Consider the following 19,068-nt stretch of genomic DNA (forward strand, 5'->3'; position numbering starts at 1 on the left):
TCTGCTTTAGGTGGTGACTGGGGTAATAGCTATACCACCTCTGTTCTACGTCGCTCCGCTCACCCCTTATTATGGTCCCACCTCCTGCTAGGGACGTCCCTAGGGATCTGTCTAGTGGCCCTGGTTCGCGGCTGTGATAATATCCCCTCCACTCTTTTGGCCTTCAAGCTGCAGGGTTGGTAACTGCTCTTTTGTAACTGATCTGAGTTGCCTCCCTGTTCTTCCTCTCACCTCTCCCAACACCTTTTTATATTAGTCCCCTGTGTTATATTTCCTCTACTGAACCCCATGGTGTGTGTGTTTCCTGACTGAAACCTGGTAGACAAACTCAACTAGTTATTCCTACTTGGTTTGGTAAAATTCACGCTGACCTAAATCAAGTCCCAAGACAACACTGGGAACTGCCACCTTAGTGAGTGTGCCCAGTGGTTGGGGGCATATTGAAGAGTAAGTTGCTACTCCTTGCCGCTCCCCCCCTCCGTCACTAAGAAAGAGATACACTAAGTACACTATAAAGAGTAATATTTCAGCATAGGGTTTCAGACAAAGCACACTCACCAGTTTACTCAGCACAACAGTTTTTAGTTAGAGGCTATTATGTGGGACAAATTTGAATTGCATACCATGTGTAGATGAATCCGAATATTGTGCTTTTTAATGCGTACAACAAGCAAGAGGTATGCTCTGTATCACTTTATTTAGCCTATTTTTGCCTAAATATTTTGCTTTTTTCTGTAACATGACTACTCTTAGGCAGAAATGTGCAAGATAACCTCAAGCCCCCCAAAAGTTTGAAACACTGAGGGGGGAGCAGAAAGAGGAATGTTCTTCCTGAAAAAAATGACTCCTTTGCACCACCACTGTCTTCTGTTTCCACTTTAGCAAGTAAAATGAATCTTCACTGTGTTACATTTTATGTATTAACTGTATTTTTTGCTCTCAATATTTTTTTACTGTTGTAAACTTGTGTTCATTGTTAGTTGAAGATTTTATTTATTCATTGTTAGTTGATCTATTTTTCTATCTGCAAAAACTGAGTCCTTAGGGTTGGGATGTAAAAGCATTATCATTTTTATATTAAATGTAGTGGAAGTCTTTTTTTTTTTTCATTTTGTTTAAATGAAATTTTACTTAGGGGCACTTTTATCGGGAATGGATTAAAAATGGATTAAAAATCCTAAAGAAAGGGTAGGTGTATGCTGAAGGACTCACATTAAAACTTTTGGTTCTTTATCTCATGTTTTCTGGGTTCTGGTGATGTGGAGGTTTGTTTTTAGCACCAAATGGAAGAATTCTTCCATTAGGGCAAACGGTAATGGTATCATTAAATCAGAAGCTGGATGCCACTTGGCCATTTTAAGCTCTTGTCATTAGGAGAGCAGATTTTTTTAAAAAGAAGGGAAAAAATATAGTGGTTGGTTTTATAAAGTTAAAAAGGTGGGGATGGGGTGGGGGTTGCTCTATAACAGTTACTGGAAAGACATTATGGTTGGGGCATTTCCTTGTACTAATTGCCATGTATAATGTCCCATGTTCAAAATTGTTAGTTTCTCTCTCCCAATTCTGAGTTATGCTTGTGTAAATGTTTTAGTCCTGGGAGGAAGTCTTCCAATCAGGAACAACAATGGGTGCAGTGAAGGTCAGATGACCTCTATCTGTTCCATATGTCTCATGCCACTAGAGGGATAAAAAAGCCACAGTGATTGATCCTGACAGGCAAGAATAAATAGAATATTGGGGCTTGGGAGGATTATGGACGGTCCCCTTCCTTGAACTATCATGCACAATGGTAAACGGAAGTGGAAATGGAAGACACTTGCAATACCACCCAGGCCACTGATGGTTTGGGTCAGGTTATGCCTAACTGAGGCGTTGGTCAAGACTAGGAGAAGTATGGCATTATATAAAGTAGAAGAGAAGTCCTACACACCAATTATAACCCCAAGGCCAGTTTCAGAAAGAAAAAGGACAGGTTATATTCTCTGCCCATGGTTTTCTTTTCGCTAGTTCATAGTTAGGCTCCCTCCCCAGCCAGTGCCATTTTACTAAATCAAAGTCTTTTAATTAAAATGGTTTAGATTCGGTTCTATGTCAGTGAGGGCTTTACAACTTTATTTTTAATGGGAAATATTTACACACAGATGTTAAGTGTAAAATTTCATGAGTTTTTAAAAGCTAGTACAGTAAAACGTACTCACTTCAGGTGTAGAATTTTTTTTTTTTTTTAACTTTTATTTATTTGACAGAGACACAGCGAGAGAGGGAACACAAGCAGGGGGAGTGGGAGAGGGAGAGGGAGAGGGAGAAGCAGGCCTCCCGCCGAGCAGGGAGCCCGATGTGGGGCTCGATCCCATGACCTGAGCCGAAGGCAGACGCTTAACGACTGAGCCACCCAGGCGCCCCTAGGTGTAGAATTCCAATTTTGACAAATTCATACAGTCCTGTAACTACTACGACCAAGATATAGAAGACCTTTGTAGTGCGTCTCCTCCTCCTGCCCCCAGTCCCTGGCTACCACTCCTCTCTTTTCTGTCTTAAATGGTATTACAAAATGTCAAATAATGTAACGGCGTGTAGCCTCTCGGGTCTGTGATGGTGAGTGTAACAACAGCATTGCGCCCCGGCTGTTAAGTGAGGTTATTCACTGGGCGGAACGAGGTTTTCAGCTGCAGGGATCCAGAAGGCTCTGGACGGCTCTGATAAGACTGGCCCTAAACACATAAATGAATAAAAACATCAGTTAACTCAGATAAGGATGAAGGTTATGCAGCAGATTTTTAAAAGGTCACGAGGTGAGTGGCATTTGTGACTGCGAGTCTGGGCAGCGATCTGTGAGAGTGACAGGTGGGAACTAGCCCCGACGAGAGTTTGGGGGAAGGCCGTTCAGGTGCAGGACCCACAAGCGCAGGGGGAGTGGCATCTGGCGGACGGGTGTCGGGGAGCGGGGGAGGCGCGAGTGTCCAGGGACACGGGGACCCACCTGGGGTCAAAGGTGCGCAGCGAATCGGACGCGAAGGCACGCTGCGCTCACACACCCCCAGCAGAATCACACTCTGGACACCGGCAAGGTCCAGCGCTGCCCTTCGCCGCGCGCGTGCCTGCGCTCGGTCGGCGGGGACACCCGTGGGACGCCCACCCGAGGAGCGCGCCACCTGCCGCATCCCAGCGCCACCCTCGTCAGCCCTGCGGCCCCGCCCCTCGCCGTCAGCGCCCGCCCCCGCCATGGAACCGCGCCTGCGCGAACCCGAAGCCGGCGCCGACTCCCAGAAGCCCGTGGGGGCGCTGTCTGTCCGTCGGGAGGCCTGTACTTCCGGACAGGCTCGGGCCGGGTGTCGATGGCCACCCGGAGGCCGCGGTCCCGAAGAGCTGGAAGCGGCCGACCGGGAGGGGAGACGATGGACTCTGTGTAGGCCCAGGGAGGGACCGCGCCTTGCGGCCTGCGCTCCGCTCAGTCCCGCCGCCGTCCTGGCCGGGACTACGCTTCCCAGGGGGCGTTGCGGTGGCCGCACACGCCCACTTCCGGCGGCGGCGCGCGGCCGGGGTTCGTGCGGCCGGCCGGGTCGGGGGCTCGGCGGCCGTGGTGGGCGCTGGGCGCTGGGCGCGGGGCGGGACGGGGCGGGGGTGGGGCGGGGCCCGCTGGACGCCGGGCGCGCCCGCGGTGGGTGGGGGCAGCGAGCGCGCGCGCCGCGCGGACATGCAGGGGGCGGCGAACGCGGGCAGGGGCGCGGGGACCCGCGGGCGGGGGTCCCCGCCGCGGCGAGGCGCTCCCCGCACAAAGCCCGGGGCGGGCCGAGGCCGGACCGCGGGGACCCCGGCTGCCTTCGCCCGCCCTGCCCGGGGAAGGCCGCGCGCGAGGAATGGCCCCCCCTCCGGGGGTCAGCGAGGAGCGGTGACCACGGGGCCTGAGAACGGAGGTGAGGGTGACAGGCGGTCGGGCCTCTGGTGGACGGGGACGAGTTCACCCCTTCAGAGTGCGGGGAGGGCGAGGGCTTGGGGCAGAGGGCCTCTCGGGTTCCTGTGCTGGTGAATGGTTGTCCCTAGGCTCTGAGGCTGGTAGATCGGGGGAGTCCAAAGGTTTGGAAGTTCCCTCTGAGTCCGAGCATCAACAGCCGTGCAGGGAGGGACCGTGACTTGCCAGGGTCAGCCTGACCTCACACCATCCTAATTCAGGCTCCCGGACAGAGGAAGCCCCTCCCTAGGTAGAGCGACGGTCGTGTACAGGTCAGTGCCTTCAGAGCTGGTCCCGTCCATCCGTTCGTGCCTGAGTATTTGATTCTCCACCTGTTGATGCCCTTTCTGATTTAAGGGCTGTAGTTTAAGAGTCAGCAGGAAGGCACCCTTTCCAGCCTGGTGATTAGGAGCGTCGTGTAGATTTGGTCTCCAGCGCCTCCTTTCTCTTCCGCCCCCCCCAGCTCTTCCTTCCAGGGGCACTGCCCTTCTGCAGGAGAGGAGGCGTAAGCAGGAGGCAGCAGGGACAAGAACCGAACTGAAAGCCATGTCTCAGGTGAGTTGGCATTTCCACTCTCCTCTCTGAAACGCGGTCTTGCTTTTCAGGACTTAATAATGTTTATTTTCTTTTAAAAGTTTTCAGTTTAAGAGACCTGTCCTGGGAGCTGGTTCCCATTTCCTCACATTCTGGTGAGTGATGGGCTACAGGGGAAGCCCAGGGCCTCCCTCCCTGCTTCCTCTTCATCCCATTCAGTGTTCGTTCTTCAGTGGTGAAGTGATGCAGCCCCTCGCTGTGCCACTTTTCTCAGAGAGACTCTGATGGAGCCGAAAGGTACTCCTTGGGGCAAGCACGGCAGTTGCTGGTGCTGTACCTGGTTTGTTTGGTATCCACTTGGTGCCAGTCCCTGGAGAAACATGGCTAAGCCCCAGTCCCTGCTCTCAGGGAGCTCATTAGCCTGAGCTTCTAGCTGCCTGTGAGGGAAGGGCAGGGGATCTTTCCCAGGAAGGTGATTTTGGAGCCATGTTTTGAAGAGAGGGGATGATTGGCAGCCCTGGTGCAGTGTGAGAGGCTGTCTTTTTCTCACTTGATTGGATGGCTTCTTAAAATGCTGACAAATGGTTTTATTTGTTTCTGACCTCTGTGTCCCATAAATATGACAGCCAGCTCATCAATATGGGAACCAGGTGCCAGTTGTCCCACCCAAGCTACTTGTAAGCAAGTTACCAGTGATCGCCACATTGCCGGACGCACTGTCCGGTCCTCCGTCTTTTTTGACTCTCATTGGCATTTGAAGTAGCTCAGGGGTTGGCCAACTTTCACCGTAAAGGGCTAGGTAGTAAATATTTTAGGTTTTGCGGGCCATAAGGTCTCTGCCGCGGCTGCGCCACTCTGCCTTCTCGAACTAAAGCAGCCACGGACAGTATGTAAATGAATGGCAGGGTTGTGTTCCAATAAAACTGTTTACAAAAACGGGGGGCTGCCGACCCTTGAAGTAGCTCATCCCTTGCTCTCTCGTGGGACCCTTTTTTCCCCCTTGGCTTGTAGCACTCATCGAGCTTCCTACCACCTTCCTGGCTTCTCAGCTTTCACTGCTGGTTCCTCCTCCCCTCCCGGACCTACAGCTGTCCGCGTGCCTCAGGATGGTGTTCTTGGCTCTCTCTTATTGTCTGTCTGCACACGTTCTCCTGAGGAACAATGCCTGTTCTCATCTGTAGAAACTAGCCGTAGGCAGGCTTCTCCCAAATTCGCCTTTCCAGCTCAGACCTCTCCTCTGAGCTCCAGGCCTGTGCATCCAACTTGATTCCTCCTCTTGAATGTCGGGTAGGTAGTTCAGACCTCATACATTCACATCTGAAATCTGAGGTTTCCCCCCCAAACTGGCTGCTCCCACAGTTGTGTCTGTCTCAGACCATGGCAGTTTCATGCTGTCAGATGTCAGGCCAGAAACCTCTGTGGCATTCTTGTTTCTTCTCTTTCCCTTCCGCCCGTGTTTGCCTCATTGCAAATCCTGTCAGCGCTGTTTTCACGTGTATTTGCAACCTGACGGTTATCACTATGCCCACTGCCTCCATCGCTGCCTTGGTGCTTATTATCTTACTGTTGGCCCCTCGACTCTCTTTCCGTGACTTCCTGCTTCATCATATGCTCCCTGCGGTCACATCCCAGGGCTGCACCCAGGCGGGGTCTGTCCTAACTGCTGTGTTCCTCTCTGCTCAGAACCCTCCAGTGGCTTCCGTGAATGAAGGCCACGTCCTTCATGTGCTGACAGGGCCCTACCTGAACGGGTCCTTTGGACCTCTGCCATTTTCCATCCTCCTGCATCACTCGGTTTGCTTCCTCAAAAATTGCCTTCTCATTTTCCCAGTCCTTCTGTCTATAGCTTCAAAGACTCCTACCCAAATTCTTCACATCTTCTTCTCTGCTTTACTCCTTTTTTAAACTCTTAGCGCATTTCAACATACTGTATATTTACTTAATATATCTGGTTTTCTGCTCCAAGTATACTTGACACAGGCAGGGATTTTGGACAGTTTCACCCCCAAAGCCTCATTCAGAAAATATTTGGTAGAGGAATGTGTAAGCTTCTCTTGTAGCCAGTGTTTTGCTATTTAATATAATATTATGATAATCACTTTTCTACCTGGGAATGTGCTTTATCCCTGGTTATTTCCTATGAATGCATTCCTAGAAGTTTCTCTTACTTTGTGCATTAAAGTTTATTAAACTGACATGAAATCAGAATACTTTAAAAGTTGCATTTAGGGATACGTGGGTGGCTCTTTAAGTGTCTGCCTTTGGTTCAGATCGTGATCCCAGGGTCCTGGGATTGAGTCCACATCAGGCTCCTTGCTCAGCGGGATCCTGCTTCTTCCTCTGCCTGCCTCTCTCTCTCTCTCTCTCTCTCTAACAAATAAATAAATAAAAAATAAATAAAAGTTGTATTTAGATGGAACAGCAATAGAGTCTCAAAAGCTAGAATTTATGGTGTAAAGAGTAGACTTCACCAAAAAGAAAAATTTACTGATTTTTCATTCACATGCCTTAAAAATTAACTGAATCAAATTGAACCAAAAAAAAAAAAAACCCCTCTTTAATGCGTTTTTCTTATAAAAGGCCTTCATTCATTTTTTTCTGTGGAGTATTAATACTCCACAGTATTTCTGTCTAAGGATAAAATTGTTTTTGTTTTCTGTTTGTTTTTTACCTTTTTCTGTCTTTATTAAGATTAAGAGTGAGACCACCAGATCAAATTCTTACGTTGGGTGTACCATTATGTTTTCTCTCTGGTGTAGTGTGACATTTTGAAACCCTTTTGGAAATCTGCACATGTCCACACTAGCAATGGGAATAAGAATAGGACGTGCACAGTTGAGAGTGTTTTGCGTACCCTTGAATGAAGCAGGTTGATCGTTTTTTCTATCTGAAAGCTATGTTGCCTAGTGGATCTTGTTTCATCATCAGGGTGAATGGATAGCAAGCATTGTGGCTTCTGTCAGAGTGGAAGCTTTTTTTTTTTTTTAAAGATTTTATTTATTTATTTGAGAGAGAGAGAATGAGAGAGAGAGAGAGCACATGAGAGGGGGGAAGGTCAGAGGGCGAAGCAGACTCCCCGCCGAGCAGGGAGCCCAATGCAGGACTCAATCCAGGGACTCCAGGATCATGACCTGAGCCGAAGGCAGTCGCTTAACCAACTGAGCCACCCAGGCGCCCAGAGTGGAAGCTTTCAGTAGAGGCATGCTAGTGTCATGGTCACAGGTGTGGACAAAGAAGCCAGGCTGCTTGGGTTCCGGTGCTAGCATTAGCATTTAATTGCTGTGTAACCTCAGGGCAACGTAAATGACCACATTTTCTTCATTTGTAAAAATGCAGATGATAATGGTACTGGCTTAATGTGGTTCTTTTAAGGATTAATTAAGTGAATGCACGTAAAGTGCCTAGAAAAACGTAAAGGTGCCTGGCACATAGTGAGATCTCAGTAAGTGTTTGCTGTCAGCATCCTCGTGCCATTGTCATTTAGAAATTTACGAACCAGCCCCTTAGGTGATGCACAGTAACTCAACAATGTATGGTATTGGACAGGAGTTGGCAAACTGGCCTAATCTGGCCTGCCACCTCTTTTTGTATAGCTCATGAGCTACAAATGGTATTTACATTTCTCGGGGATTGAAAAAAAATGAAAATATGTTACAACCTGTGAAAATTACCTAAGTTTACGTTTTGTTGCCCATAAATGAAATCTCCTTGGAGCCTGGCACACGTGGTGTAACTGTGGACTGTGGCAGCTTTCATGCTGCAGGAGCGGGGTTTAGTCGTTGTGACAGAGGCTGTCTGGCCTCCAAAGCCTAAAATATTTGCCCTCTGGCCCTTTACAGAAAGACTGTGCTGGCCCCTGATTTAGAGGTTAAGGGTGTGGACTATGGAGCCAGACCACTGGGTTCAGAATCTTGGCTCTGCAGTTGACTGTGATCTTGGGCAAGTTACAGCACTCCGTTTCCTCATCTATAAAATGGGAATAGTGCTAGTACCGACTCTCCGGGTAGTGGGGGTTGAATCAGCTTATATGTGAGTATATAGAATTGTGTCTGGAATATCGTACGTGCTGCGAGCAATAATTGTTACTGTTTATAGTGGAAGAAGTTTGCCAGCTCTCTTAGTCTGTCTGGGCTCCTATCATAGACCAGCATGGACAGTGTGGCTTATACACAACAGACATTTATTTCTCATAGTTCTGGAGGCTGGGAAGAACCAAGATTATGGTGTTGGCAGATTGTATGTGGTGGCTGATGCAGACCGCTTCCTCTTCCATAGCTGGGGCTGCCCTCTCTCGGTGTCCTCATATGGAGGAAGGAACTAAGGAGCTCTGGGCGGTGTGGTGGGGGGGAGGTATCTCTTTTATAAGGACATTAAGACTGTTAAAGAGGATTCACCCTCATGACCAAAGGACCTCCCAAAAGGCCCCACCTCCAAATGCCATCACACTAGGCATTAGGATTCCAATGTATGGATTTGGGGGGGACACAAACATTCAGACCATAGCACTAACAGAAGTCATTGGCTCTTTTTTTTTTAAGCAGTTGTATTTCTTTTTTTAAAAAATCTTATTTGTTTATTTGAGAGAGAGTGCACATGAGTGGGGGGTGCAGGGGGCCCCCCCGGGAGGAGCAGAGGGAGAAGCAGACTCCCCACTCAGCAGGGACCCCGATGTGGGGTTTGATCTCAGGATCCTGGGGTCATGACCTGCCGAAGGCAGACACTTAACTGACTGAGCCACCCAGGTGCCCCCAGAAGTCATTGATTCTATATATATAAAGGGCAGTCTGTATAAACTGAGAAAATGTCTTATTTGGAAGGTTACACATACATTGTTAATGCTAGGTCCCTCTGGTACATAGAAGTAGAGAGGTGGAGAAGGGGACATTTCTTATTAAGAAAAAAAAAATCAGGCCCCAAAAGATCCCAGTTGCCAAGTATAAGAAAATATTAGAACTTATACTCTTCTGTGTAGTAGGGGCTCCAAGTTCCAGTTTTCTTACAAATGACAAGAGTAACAAATACAAGAAAATTGGACATCATTTTCTCTTGCACCAACACTTATAAAGTTATTGTAAAGGTGCCGCAAAGATATTATAGATTTTAAAAAGGTGTTTTGTATACAATATATGTACTCCATTTTATATAATGTTTCATTTAGTAAAGACTATATGAGGGGTGCCTGGGTGGCTCAGTCAGTTAAGTGGCTGCCTTCGGTTCAGGTCATGATCCAGGGTCCTGGGGTCAAGTCCCGCACGCTTCTCCCTCTTCCACTCCCCCTGCTTGTGCTCTCTCTCTCACTATCTCTCTCTCTCTGTGTCAAAAAAAAAAAATCTTAAAAAAAAAGACTACCTGAAAAGATTTTGAATATCTGAAAAAAATAAGTGCAAGACTTGCCAGGCAAGGAGCATATAGACAGAACTGTAAGGCTGGAATCTGTGAAAAACCAGCTTTTAGATCAGGTCAGAGTAAAAGCATAGAAGTAGCATGGTCTGAACACCTATACCTTTGAACCAGTTGAAAATATTTGCATTGAAATGGGTTTTGGGGGGGGCATCTGACTGGCTCAATCAGAAGAGCATACGACTCTTGATCTCGGGGTCTTGAGTTCAGGCTCCACATTGGGTATAGAGATTACTTAAATAAATAAATGTTTAAAACAAAAGAAATGGTTGTGGGGTTTTTTGTTTGTTTTTAAGCCACTTTATTGAGGTATGATTGACATGTAGGATCCTGCACGTTTTTAATGTGTACCACTCAATGACTTTGAGGATAAGTATATACTGGTGAAACCATCACCACCATCATCACCTTCCAAATTTTCCTCCTACCATTATTATTATTGTTGTTTTTGTTATTATTTTTGGTGGCAAGAACACTTAACATAAGATCTACCCTCTTAGCAACTTTTAAGGATATAATATCGTATTGTTAGCTCTAGGCATGATGCTATACTTCTCCCAAATGTATTCATCTTGCATAACTGAAACGTCGTTCCCTTTGACCATCACCTCCACATTTCTTCCTGCCGCAGCCCCTGGCAGCCGACATTCTACTCTCTTGCTTCTATAAGTGTGACTATTTTAGCTTTCCCATATAAGTGAGATCATGCAATATTTGTTTTTCTGTGTCTGGCTTATTTCACTCAGCATCTGCATTGAAATGTTTGAGTTTCAGTCTACTTGAAGATTCCACTGAGTCTTGCACAGTTTTTAGAATTGGAAGGCATTTAACTGCTGGTGCAGGTGGATATGAGCAACCCAGGGAACTAGAGCTGAGCCTTCCCAGCAAAACGAGCTCTCTTGCTACTTATTCAGCCCGCACAGCAGTTTCTCTGCTTTCGTGGCCCGATGCTCCAACTTGACAACATCAGTGAGAGCTGACCAGCATTGTTTTAGACTAGCTTGCTCATGTAGGCATATGAGCATGTCTTTTGCTCAAGGCTCACACAAAACAGTTCTTGGCTGTTTCCTGCAAGTATTAGCAGGTGTTTTCCATGGCGTGGGGCCCTTCAGTCTCCCATTTAGGAGATTTATGTGTCAAGAATTCCCTGTCTTCACATAAATCAAGATATCATTTACAAAACCCTTTTGTCTTTACACAGTTTGGTTAAAAATACCTTCAGAATTGTTGCAGGTTAGAGAGCACGTGATAGCATATGATTCAACAGACACCAAACCTCAAAGTGACTTTTGTTTCCAGTAAAACTAAGGGAAGCTATGAACAGGAGAGTTCAGGTGCTGGTCAGCAGCATGGTAGCTGACATTCATTTACACGTTCGTGGCGCCTTGCACATTCTGAGTGCTGTGCAGGTGCTGTGTTGTTTGGTCCACGATCTGTGAGGTTTTGTTGGTTTTTCCATTTACTGTTGGGGAGCCAAGACAGAGAGGTAAAGTAACTAGCTGAGATCACAGGGCTGGTGTGTGCTGCCGTCTGCATTCAGGCTCTGTGGGTAGTCGGACTTCCCTGCTCACTGATTTCAGTATATACTTTTAAAATCCCGGGGCTGCTGGTCCTTTAAATCTAGAGGGCAGCCACTGGTGGGATTCCTGGGGTCAGAGTGTGAATTAAATAAATGTTTCAAATACATTGGAATGTATCAGGATTATACACTGAAATCATAAAAATCCGCCAACAGTGGGTGAGATGGGCAGTAGGCTCACTATCTCACCTGTTGTGCATGGGACCTCCTCGACACTTCCCAGCTTCTCTGAGACGGCACCTTGATTCTGAAGGGCATTTTGTAGTATTTTTCTTTCTTAATAAACACTCATCTTTATTTCAGGAAAAAAAAGAATTTTGTTTAGGTTTTTTGTTGTTGTTGTTGTTGTTAACATGAATGCTCAACATCTAATGAACACTGAAAGTGAAATAGAAATCCTTAGAACCGACTTTGAGGTTTAGTCTTCTGGGCCTTTTGAGGTTCATCTTTGGGTTGATTTCCCCATTCTTGTGCTGATCCAGGCCACTCGTGTGTCCTCGTGTTGAAGAATGCTCTGGTACCTCTTGTGCATGGAACAATTGAGCTGCCATTATTTATGTTCTGAATTGATGTCAGATATTTTTCTTGTGTATACAGCTGCACAAAATTGCCACTTCTCCAAGGGCAGGGGCTATCTCTGTATTTTTCTCTTTTCTCTGGATATTATTCCTTGTATGCATAGTCTCTCACCCAAAATGAGGAGAAGGTAATCCTTAGACCCCTATATGAGTCTGCTCGGGCTGCCGTATCGGGCTACCGCAGACTTGGGGCTTAAAGAACAGACAGTTATTTTCCCAGTCTGCTCTGGAGGCTGGAAGTCGGAGATCACGGTGCTGGCAGGGTTGGCTTCCCCGGAGGCTTCTCTCTGGCTTGCCAATGACCACCCTGTCACTGTGTCCCCACACATTCTTCCCTCTGTGCACTCGCATCCTTCATGTCTCTGACACCAGTCAGATTGGATTAGGGCCTGACCACGTGACTTCATTTAAGTTTTAATCACCTCTTTTAAGGTCCTGTCGCCAAAATTAATCACATTCTGAGGTACTGGGTGTTAGACTTCAATGTATGAATTTGGGGGACACAGTTCAGTCCATAACAACCCCCCAGTCTAGGGGGCCATGAGCACTGACTGAGCAAGAATGCGGTTTTGTCCTTGCAGAGCTTGGTGACATTTGGGGATGTGGCTGTAGATTTCTCCCAAGAGGAGTGGGAGTGGCTGAACTCTGCTCAGAGGAATCTGTACAGGAGTGTGATGTTGGAGAACTACAGGAACCTGGTTTCGCTGGGTAAGGGTACGCCCCCCCCCATTCTCCCAGCTCTCCTCTGCCTGCTGCTGTAGCTCAGAGCCCTTTACTCCTTTAGCACCAGGCCCTGCACTGCCACTCTTTCATCAAGCCAAGGGGCCTGCATCTCAAGTTTGCACAGATCCACAGTGTGACCACCTCCTGTTTCTTCTTGTGTATTTAGGACTTTGCGTTTCTAAGCCTGATATGATCTCCTCATTGGAACAGAGGAAAGAGCCCTGGATGGTGAAGAGAAAGTTGACAAGAGGCCGGTGCCCAGGTGAGCATGGGAGGCCTTGCTGGCGGGAAGGCCCTGCGGGTCACAGCTCAGGACCTCAGCCATGTAGGATCATAAGCAGGCTCTTTCCAAGCCTCCAGGCCTGGAGGGAAACTGAGGCCTCTTGAGCATGGGCTCGCTAGATGTTCATCCTACCTAATCTCTCCACCTTTGCTTTCCTCCCTCTGAACATTACTTCTTTCCTCTCTGAATCCCGTTTTTTCCTAGCTCCTTCTCAGACCCTTTGTCATTCAAGCTTACATAATCCTGTCTCTTCTTTAAAAAATCTTTGGCCAATGCTGATAATGCTTTTATTATCTTATTTCTCTTTGATTAAGTGACTGTTTCGTGTATAGACTTCTTTCACTGACTTTCATTGTCAGTTTTGAGTAAGGCCATCAGATACAGGTTGGTGGATGAGTGTAAGCTGTTGAAGAATTAACCATGTCACCAGGGAAATAGGGCATATCTGTACATAAGTTAAGTGAAGTAGAAACTGTTATCCCGTGTATGGTAAGTATGAATAGGGGCCAAAGAGGAAGAAGAAAAATCAGTCCCAGTTTCAAGCCACAGAAACAAGAATGAGAGTAGAGCCTTTAGCAGAAATGTTAGAATTATAAGAAAGAGACCAGCAAGCCAGGAGCTGGGTCTGGGTGGGGCTGTCATCGATTTGGGTGCAGGTGGGCCTCCCAGTGCAGACAGGACCAGACAGTGGGGTGACTGGCTCTCAGAAGAGAGTGCGGATGCTGATTTGACAGACAGATCTTACAGATATTGTGATGGTATTTCTATCATCTGGGAATACAGCGATTTCAACTACAACATTATTTCTGGAACAACAGATCAATTAAGACAAGGGATCAGAATTATAGACTTCTCTTGGAGGTTACTGCAAGGGGAAATGTCAGCAATTTCTAAAGAATTGAGGATCTCATACAACCTCTTTGTTGAAATCATACTTTGAGGGAAGACTTTATATTTGACAGAATAGGACAGACCGCTCGCAGAACTTCTGACAACTCTCATGGGTTGTCATAGGGTACAGGAGAACCGTGAAACTCTTCCATTTAACATAGTAAATCACGTTCTCTGAATGACTTTTATAAAATGAAATAGCCAGTCCTTCATTTCTTGCCAAAATTGTAGTTGATTCTGAAGACTTGCACTTTTAAGGCCGGGATTCGAACTTCCATTAGTTAGCATTGTAATAAAAGAGGCATTGTTTAAAAAAGAGAGAAAAGAAGTTTTAGCTGGAAAAATGGAGAAAGAGTCAGAGTTTTACTTAATGTTGAAATAAGGAACATACAGCAATTTTCTTCTTTAGCCTCTCCCCCCTCTTATTTATATTAGCTATATGTCATCTTAGATTTAAGTAAGAAAGCTCATACTGTATCCTTTAGGATGAAAGCTACACAAATACGGGAATGTAGGGTTGGCTAGTCATATAAAAAAGCTTTCGATACGATAGGGGTTTTGGGGGGATTTTAATTCCTCTGATTACATTTTGGAAGTTCTCTTCATATTAATACATAATGGAGAAAACCTTCTTTCTTAATATATTTCAGATTTGAAGACTGTGCCGGAGACTGAGTTACCTGCAAAGAAGGACATCTCTAAGGAAAAGTTACCCCAGGCAGTGATAATGGAGAGACTCACAAACTACAGTCTGGAATGCTCCATTTTAGGGGAAAACTGGGATTATGGTGCTCTGTTTGAGAGGCAGCCAGTAAGTGAGCTAAATTCTAGTCAAGTCACAGTATCCTTCCAAAAGAAACCCTTCTTGAGGGGAGAGACCATGACCACAGGGAGTTTGGGAGAAGTTTCTGTTTGAGTACGGTGCTTCCTGTAGATGGAATACCCCGCCGGAAGGAAGAGCACGCAGTCTTGATGCACACTAGAAGAGGGGAACAATTCAGTTGTAATGAATCACAAGTCTCTTAATCAGAAACATTCAGCATATGATGACGTGAGAAGACTTTGAGCAGGATTTCAACCCGCCCCCTCATGAAAGATTACATATGAGAGGGAAACCCTGCAGACTTGTCGAGTCGTGCGTGTTGAAGGTGGGGAAACCTTCAGTCAGCGTTAGGAAATTCCTACTGTGTGTAAGTTCGTTTTCTCCTGCAAAATTACAGATTCTCCATGGCAGAAACAGATTCTCCGATTTTTCTTTTTTTTTTTCCACAAACGTAGACACTATGACGAGGCCCAGTCATTATGTGACCTGGATCGCTCAGAACTTAAGTGAGAATTCTTGCACAGGTTGTCTCTTTCACACACCTCCCCAGAGCCTTTGCAGGTTTGTGGGCACGTTTGATCAAAGAGTGTGTTTGTACCATTTCAGGGCTTGGTGACCATCACGAACATGGCTGTAGACTTCTCCCGGCAGCTGGACCTAGCTCAGAAGAGTTTCTGTAAGAATGTGATATGGGAGAACCATGGTGACCTGGGGTCAGTAGGTAAGGATGTCCCTCCTAAATCTGAACCTATCTTCCGGAACTGCCGCTTTCATTCCTCAGGTTTTGTTTTTTTGAGATTGTTTATTTGAGAGAGAAAGAGAATGAGAGAGCATGAGCAGGGGGGGAAAGGGCCAGGGGTAGAGGGAGAAGCGGACTCCTCACCGAGCAGGGAGCCTGATGTGGAACTTGATCCCAGGACCCTGAGATCATGACCTGAGCCGAAGTCAGACGCTTAGCCTACTGAGCTACCCAGGGGCCCCCATTCATCAGTTTTGAATTGTGGAGGTCAGGGAGGGGTCTTCTGAAGTGTTGGGCTAAATTTCTGTCGTGATTCCTAGGATGAGAATTTGACGTTTGTAGAGTTGAAAGTTGGTATCTTCATTATGCTTGAAGCATCGTCTTCTATGTCTTTCAGACACTGCTCACTTTTCTTTCTGCTTCTTCCTGTAATAAAACATTTTTCTATCAAAGCCAAGGAATTGGTTCTCGATTTAAGAATGTCAGGTGTGTGACAGAACCCCATATCTGCCCATATGCAGGACCCTGTGTTTCTAAGCCAGATTTGGTCTCTCTGCTGGAGCAAGGGAAGGAGCCCTGGATGGTGGAAAGAGAGCTGACGAGGGGCCTGTTCTCAGGTGAGTGCGGCAAGCCTAGGGGGAAGCGCCGCTGCAGGTGAGAGCAGAGCTTTCACCAGAAGCCGCGAGTCCTCACTCATGTACGGGAGAAGATGCACAGGACTTTACCAAGCCCTCCAGGTCTAGAGAGAAAATGGAGGTCTGGGGTTTCAAAGTTACTCTCTTTCCAACTTCTTTGCTGCCTTCTCTCGAGTGATTGCTCATTCCCTGTAATGTTCTTCCTGCTCTTGGCTACTTATGTCTGCTCAGTTCCCTACATGCCCTGTCCTGACCCCGATGTACTTTTGAGCTGTTTTTCGTGATCACCTGGCCCACTCATTTTATTATGCATCCATTCCTGTAAGAACCACAAATTGAAAGTTATTTGAGAGAGCCATTGTGCTTGGCATTGGCAGGTACTTGGAGAAAGAGAATTTACACATATGTTGTAATTGTAAATGGTCACTCCAGTGAAAAGGATGAAACATGTTTATGGATGAACTGGATGAAGTAGGGTTTGCAAAATTTCCAATAGGGCATTGCAGAGGTAAAGGAGAGGATTGATTTCCCAGCTTCCTTGTTTGAGTCAGACAGGGTGGGCAGAAGTTGGATTGCAAGAAGATATAAGTGGAGGGTCTCTTCTTTTTTGGGGTGGGTTCTCTTCATCTTTTGATACATAAGGGAAAGAATAAATTTCTTTAGAAAATAATGGTTTATAGAATATGTAATCCTGTCACCTGTTTGGAAGCAGAATGTAAAACCATGACCTATAATCACAGTATGTTAACGGAGCAAGCATAGACTTCTTCAAATGAAAAACACGTATTTTTCACATAGTTGGAATTGCAGTGTGTATTCCGTCACACATAGAGATGTTTTTCACATGCATTCTGTGTCATATATCCTATTGCTCAATTAGGTTACTTCACATTTTTGTTATTAAAAATATACTTGCAACAGGTATCTTTATGTAAGTGAATACTGTACCTTTTTGGGATTGCTGCATCCCTGGATAGAAACATCTGTTAGGCACTGAAAGTTTTGGTTGCTTTCAGCAACTCTAGCAATGATTAGATAACTTGACGCATGGGATTAATGGCATCCTCCCAGCACTGGTTATTTCGATGAAAATATTTGCTTATTATTTGTTGAAGATTATACCCAAAATTATTTTTTTTATTGTGGAAGAGATTGAATACTGTTTCTACATTTATTTATTCTCTTTATTCTTTTGTTAAATGTACCTCATTTGTATTCATTTCTCTACTCATGTCTTAAAAGCTTTCTTAACAGTTCCAGTGATTTTTTTCATATCAACATACTAATTCTTTGATGTTTGGTTTCACACTTTTTCACATATGGTAATAAGAGTTTCTGTTTAATTAGACCTTTTTAAAATTGTGGTATGTAAAAATTCTAACATTTTTATGTAGTATCATATATTACTTTTATGAATTCTTCCATTTTTGTCCTTAGAAAGTTGAGATATGTGATTCTACTTCATTGTTTTATTTTTATTATTTATTTATTTATTTATTTTTAAAGATTTTATTTATTTGACAGAGAGCGACACAGCGAGAGAGGGAACACAAGCAGGGGGAGTGGGAGAGGGAGAAGCAGGCTTCCTGCGGAGCAGGGAGCCCAATGCGGGGCTCGATCCCAGGACCCTGGGATCATGACCCGAGCCGAAGGCAGACGCTTAATGACTGAGCCACCCAGGTGCCCCTCTACTTCATTGTTTTAATGGCTGTCTAGTATTATGATAAATGGTGAATATAAATTTACTTTACTGATTCACTGTTAAGGACATTTGAACATTTAGGTCTTTTCCAGTTTTTACCTATAATAAATTGTGGTCCAGTTTGTACTTCTCTCTTTGCATGATCAAAGTATACATTTTTTAAAAAAAAGTTTCATGGATATAGTGCTATACCACTGGTGAACAATATCTGAGAATGCCTGTTTGTAGACATCTTCACCAATAGTATTTTATATTTTTTAAATTTTTGCCAAGCTCTTGGGTGAAAATGGATGTTTTATTTCATTTGCATTTCCTGGAGTACTTGTAATGTTGAGAAATATGCAGTTTAAATCCATTTAGTGTTCATATTCTGTTAATGTTGTCTTCATACTCATCACCCACATTTCTTTTGGGTTATGCTTCCTTGTCTTTCTGTTGTTTCAATATAAATCCTATCTCAAAAATGTGATACATTTTGTTCCCACTTTTGGGTAGCCTGTAAGTTTGCACATGCTGTTTCTTCCCACCATACAGTAGTTTAAGTTGGGTGGTATCTTTATAGAAGCATTTACTTTGTTGACCTTTTGTTTCACTCATAGTTTTTTCTTTTTATTAATAGAGGTATCATTTCCATTTGTACCACATCACAGATGTGGTCTTCTTTATGTTACTTACTTAATTCTTTCTTGCTCTCTTCCTATCTTTGAATGAACACAGTATGTTTTTCCATTTTTTAATATCTTCTTAATTTCATTCAGCAATGTTTTGCAGTTTTCAGCATATGATCTTGTACCTCCTTGGGTAAATTTATTTGTAAACAATTTATTTTAATGCTGTCCTTCATGGAATTGTTTTCATAATTTCCTTTTCAGATTGTTCATTCCTAGTGTATAGAACTACACTGATTTTTGTGTGTTGGGTTCTTGTGTCTTGTAACTTTGATGAATTGATTTATTAGCTCTAATACTTTTCTTGTGGATTCTTTAGGGTTTTCTATATGTGGGATCATGTCATCTTCAAATGACAGTTTTATTCTTCCTTTCTAAGTAGGATGACTTTTATTTCTATTTCTAATTGCTTTGGCTAGAATGTCTAGTACAGTGTTGAGTAGAAGATGCAAAAGCAGGCATCCTTGTCTTAATTACTGACCTAAGAAGGAAGACTTTAAGTGTTTAGATTTTGTTAAAAAAGACTTCCCTTTTTTAAGATAATCTTTTTCCAAACATTTGATT

General features: G+C 45.0%; 1 protein-coding gene across 1 annotated transcript in view; it reads left to right on the forward strand.

The window, feature by feature from the left end:
* The first annotated feature begins 3,673 nt into the window (after nucleotides 1–3,673).
* The window catches only part of LOC113935495 (zinc finger protein 470), a 47,751-nt gene continuing 32,356 nt past the window's right edge, over nucleotides 3,674–19,068 (forward strand). The window contains exons 1-7 of the mRNA XM_027617487.2: nucleotides 3,674–3,914; nucleotides 4,413–4,504; nucleotides 12,622–12,748; nucleotides 12,930–13,025; nucleotides 14,588–14,748; nucleotides 15,367–15,481; nucleotides 16,021–16,116. Of these exons, the coding sequence (XP_027473288.1) occupies nucleotides 3,695–3,914; nucleotides 4,413–4,504; nucleotides 12,622–12,748; nucleotides 12,930–13,025; nucleotides 14,588–14,748; nucleotides 15,367–15,481; nucleotides 16,021–16,116 (907 nt within the window). The 5' untranslated portion in view covers nucleotides 3,674–3,694. The remainder of the gene's footprint in view (nucleotides 3,915–4,412; nucleotides 4,505–12,621; nucleotides 12,749–12,929; nucleotides 13,026–14,587; nucleotides 14,749–15,366; nucleotides 15,482–16,020; nucleotides 16,117–19,068) is intronic.

This window comes from Zalophus californianus, chromosome 17 (assembly GCF_009762305.2).
Source record: "Zalophus californianus isolate mZalCal1 chromosome 17, mZalCal1.pri.v2, whole genome shotgun sequence".
Lineage (NCBI taxonomy): Eukaryota > Metazoa > Chordata > Mammalia > Carnivora > Otariidae > Zalophus > Zalophus californianus.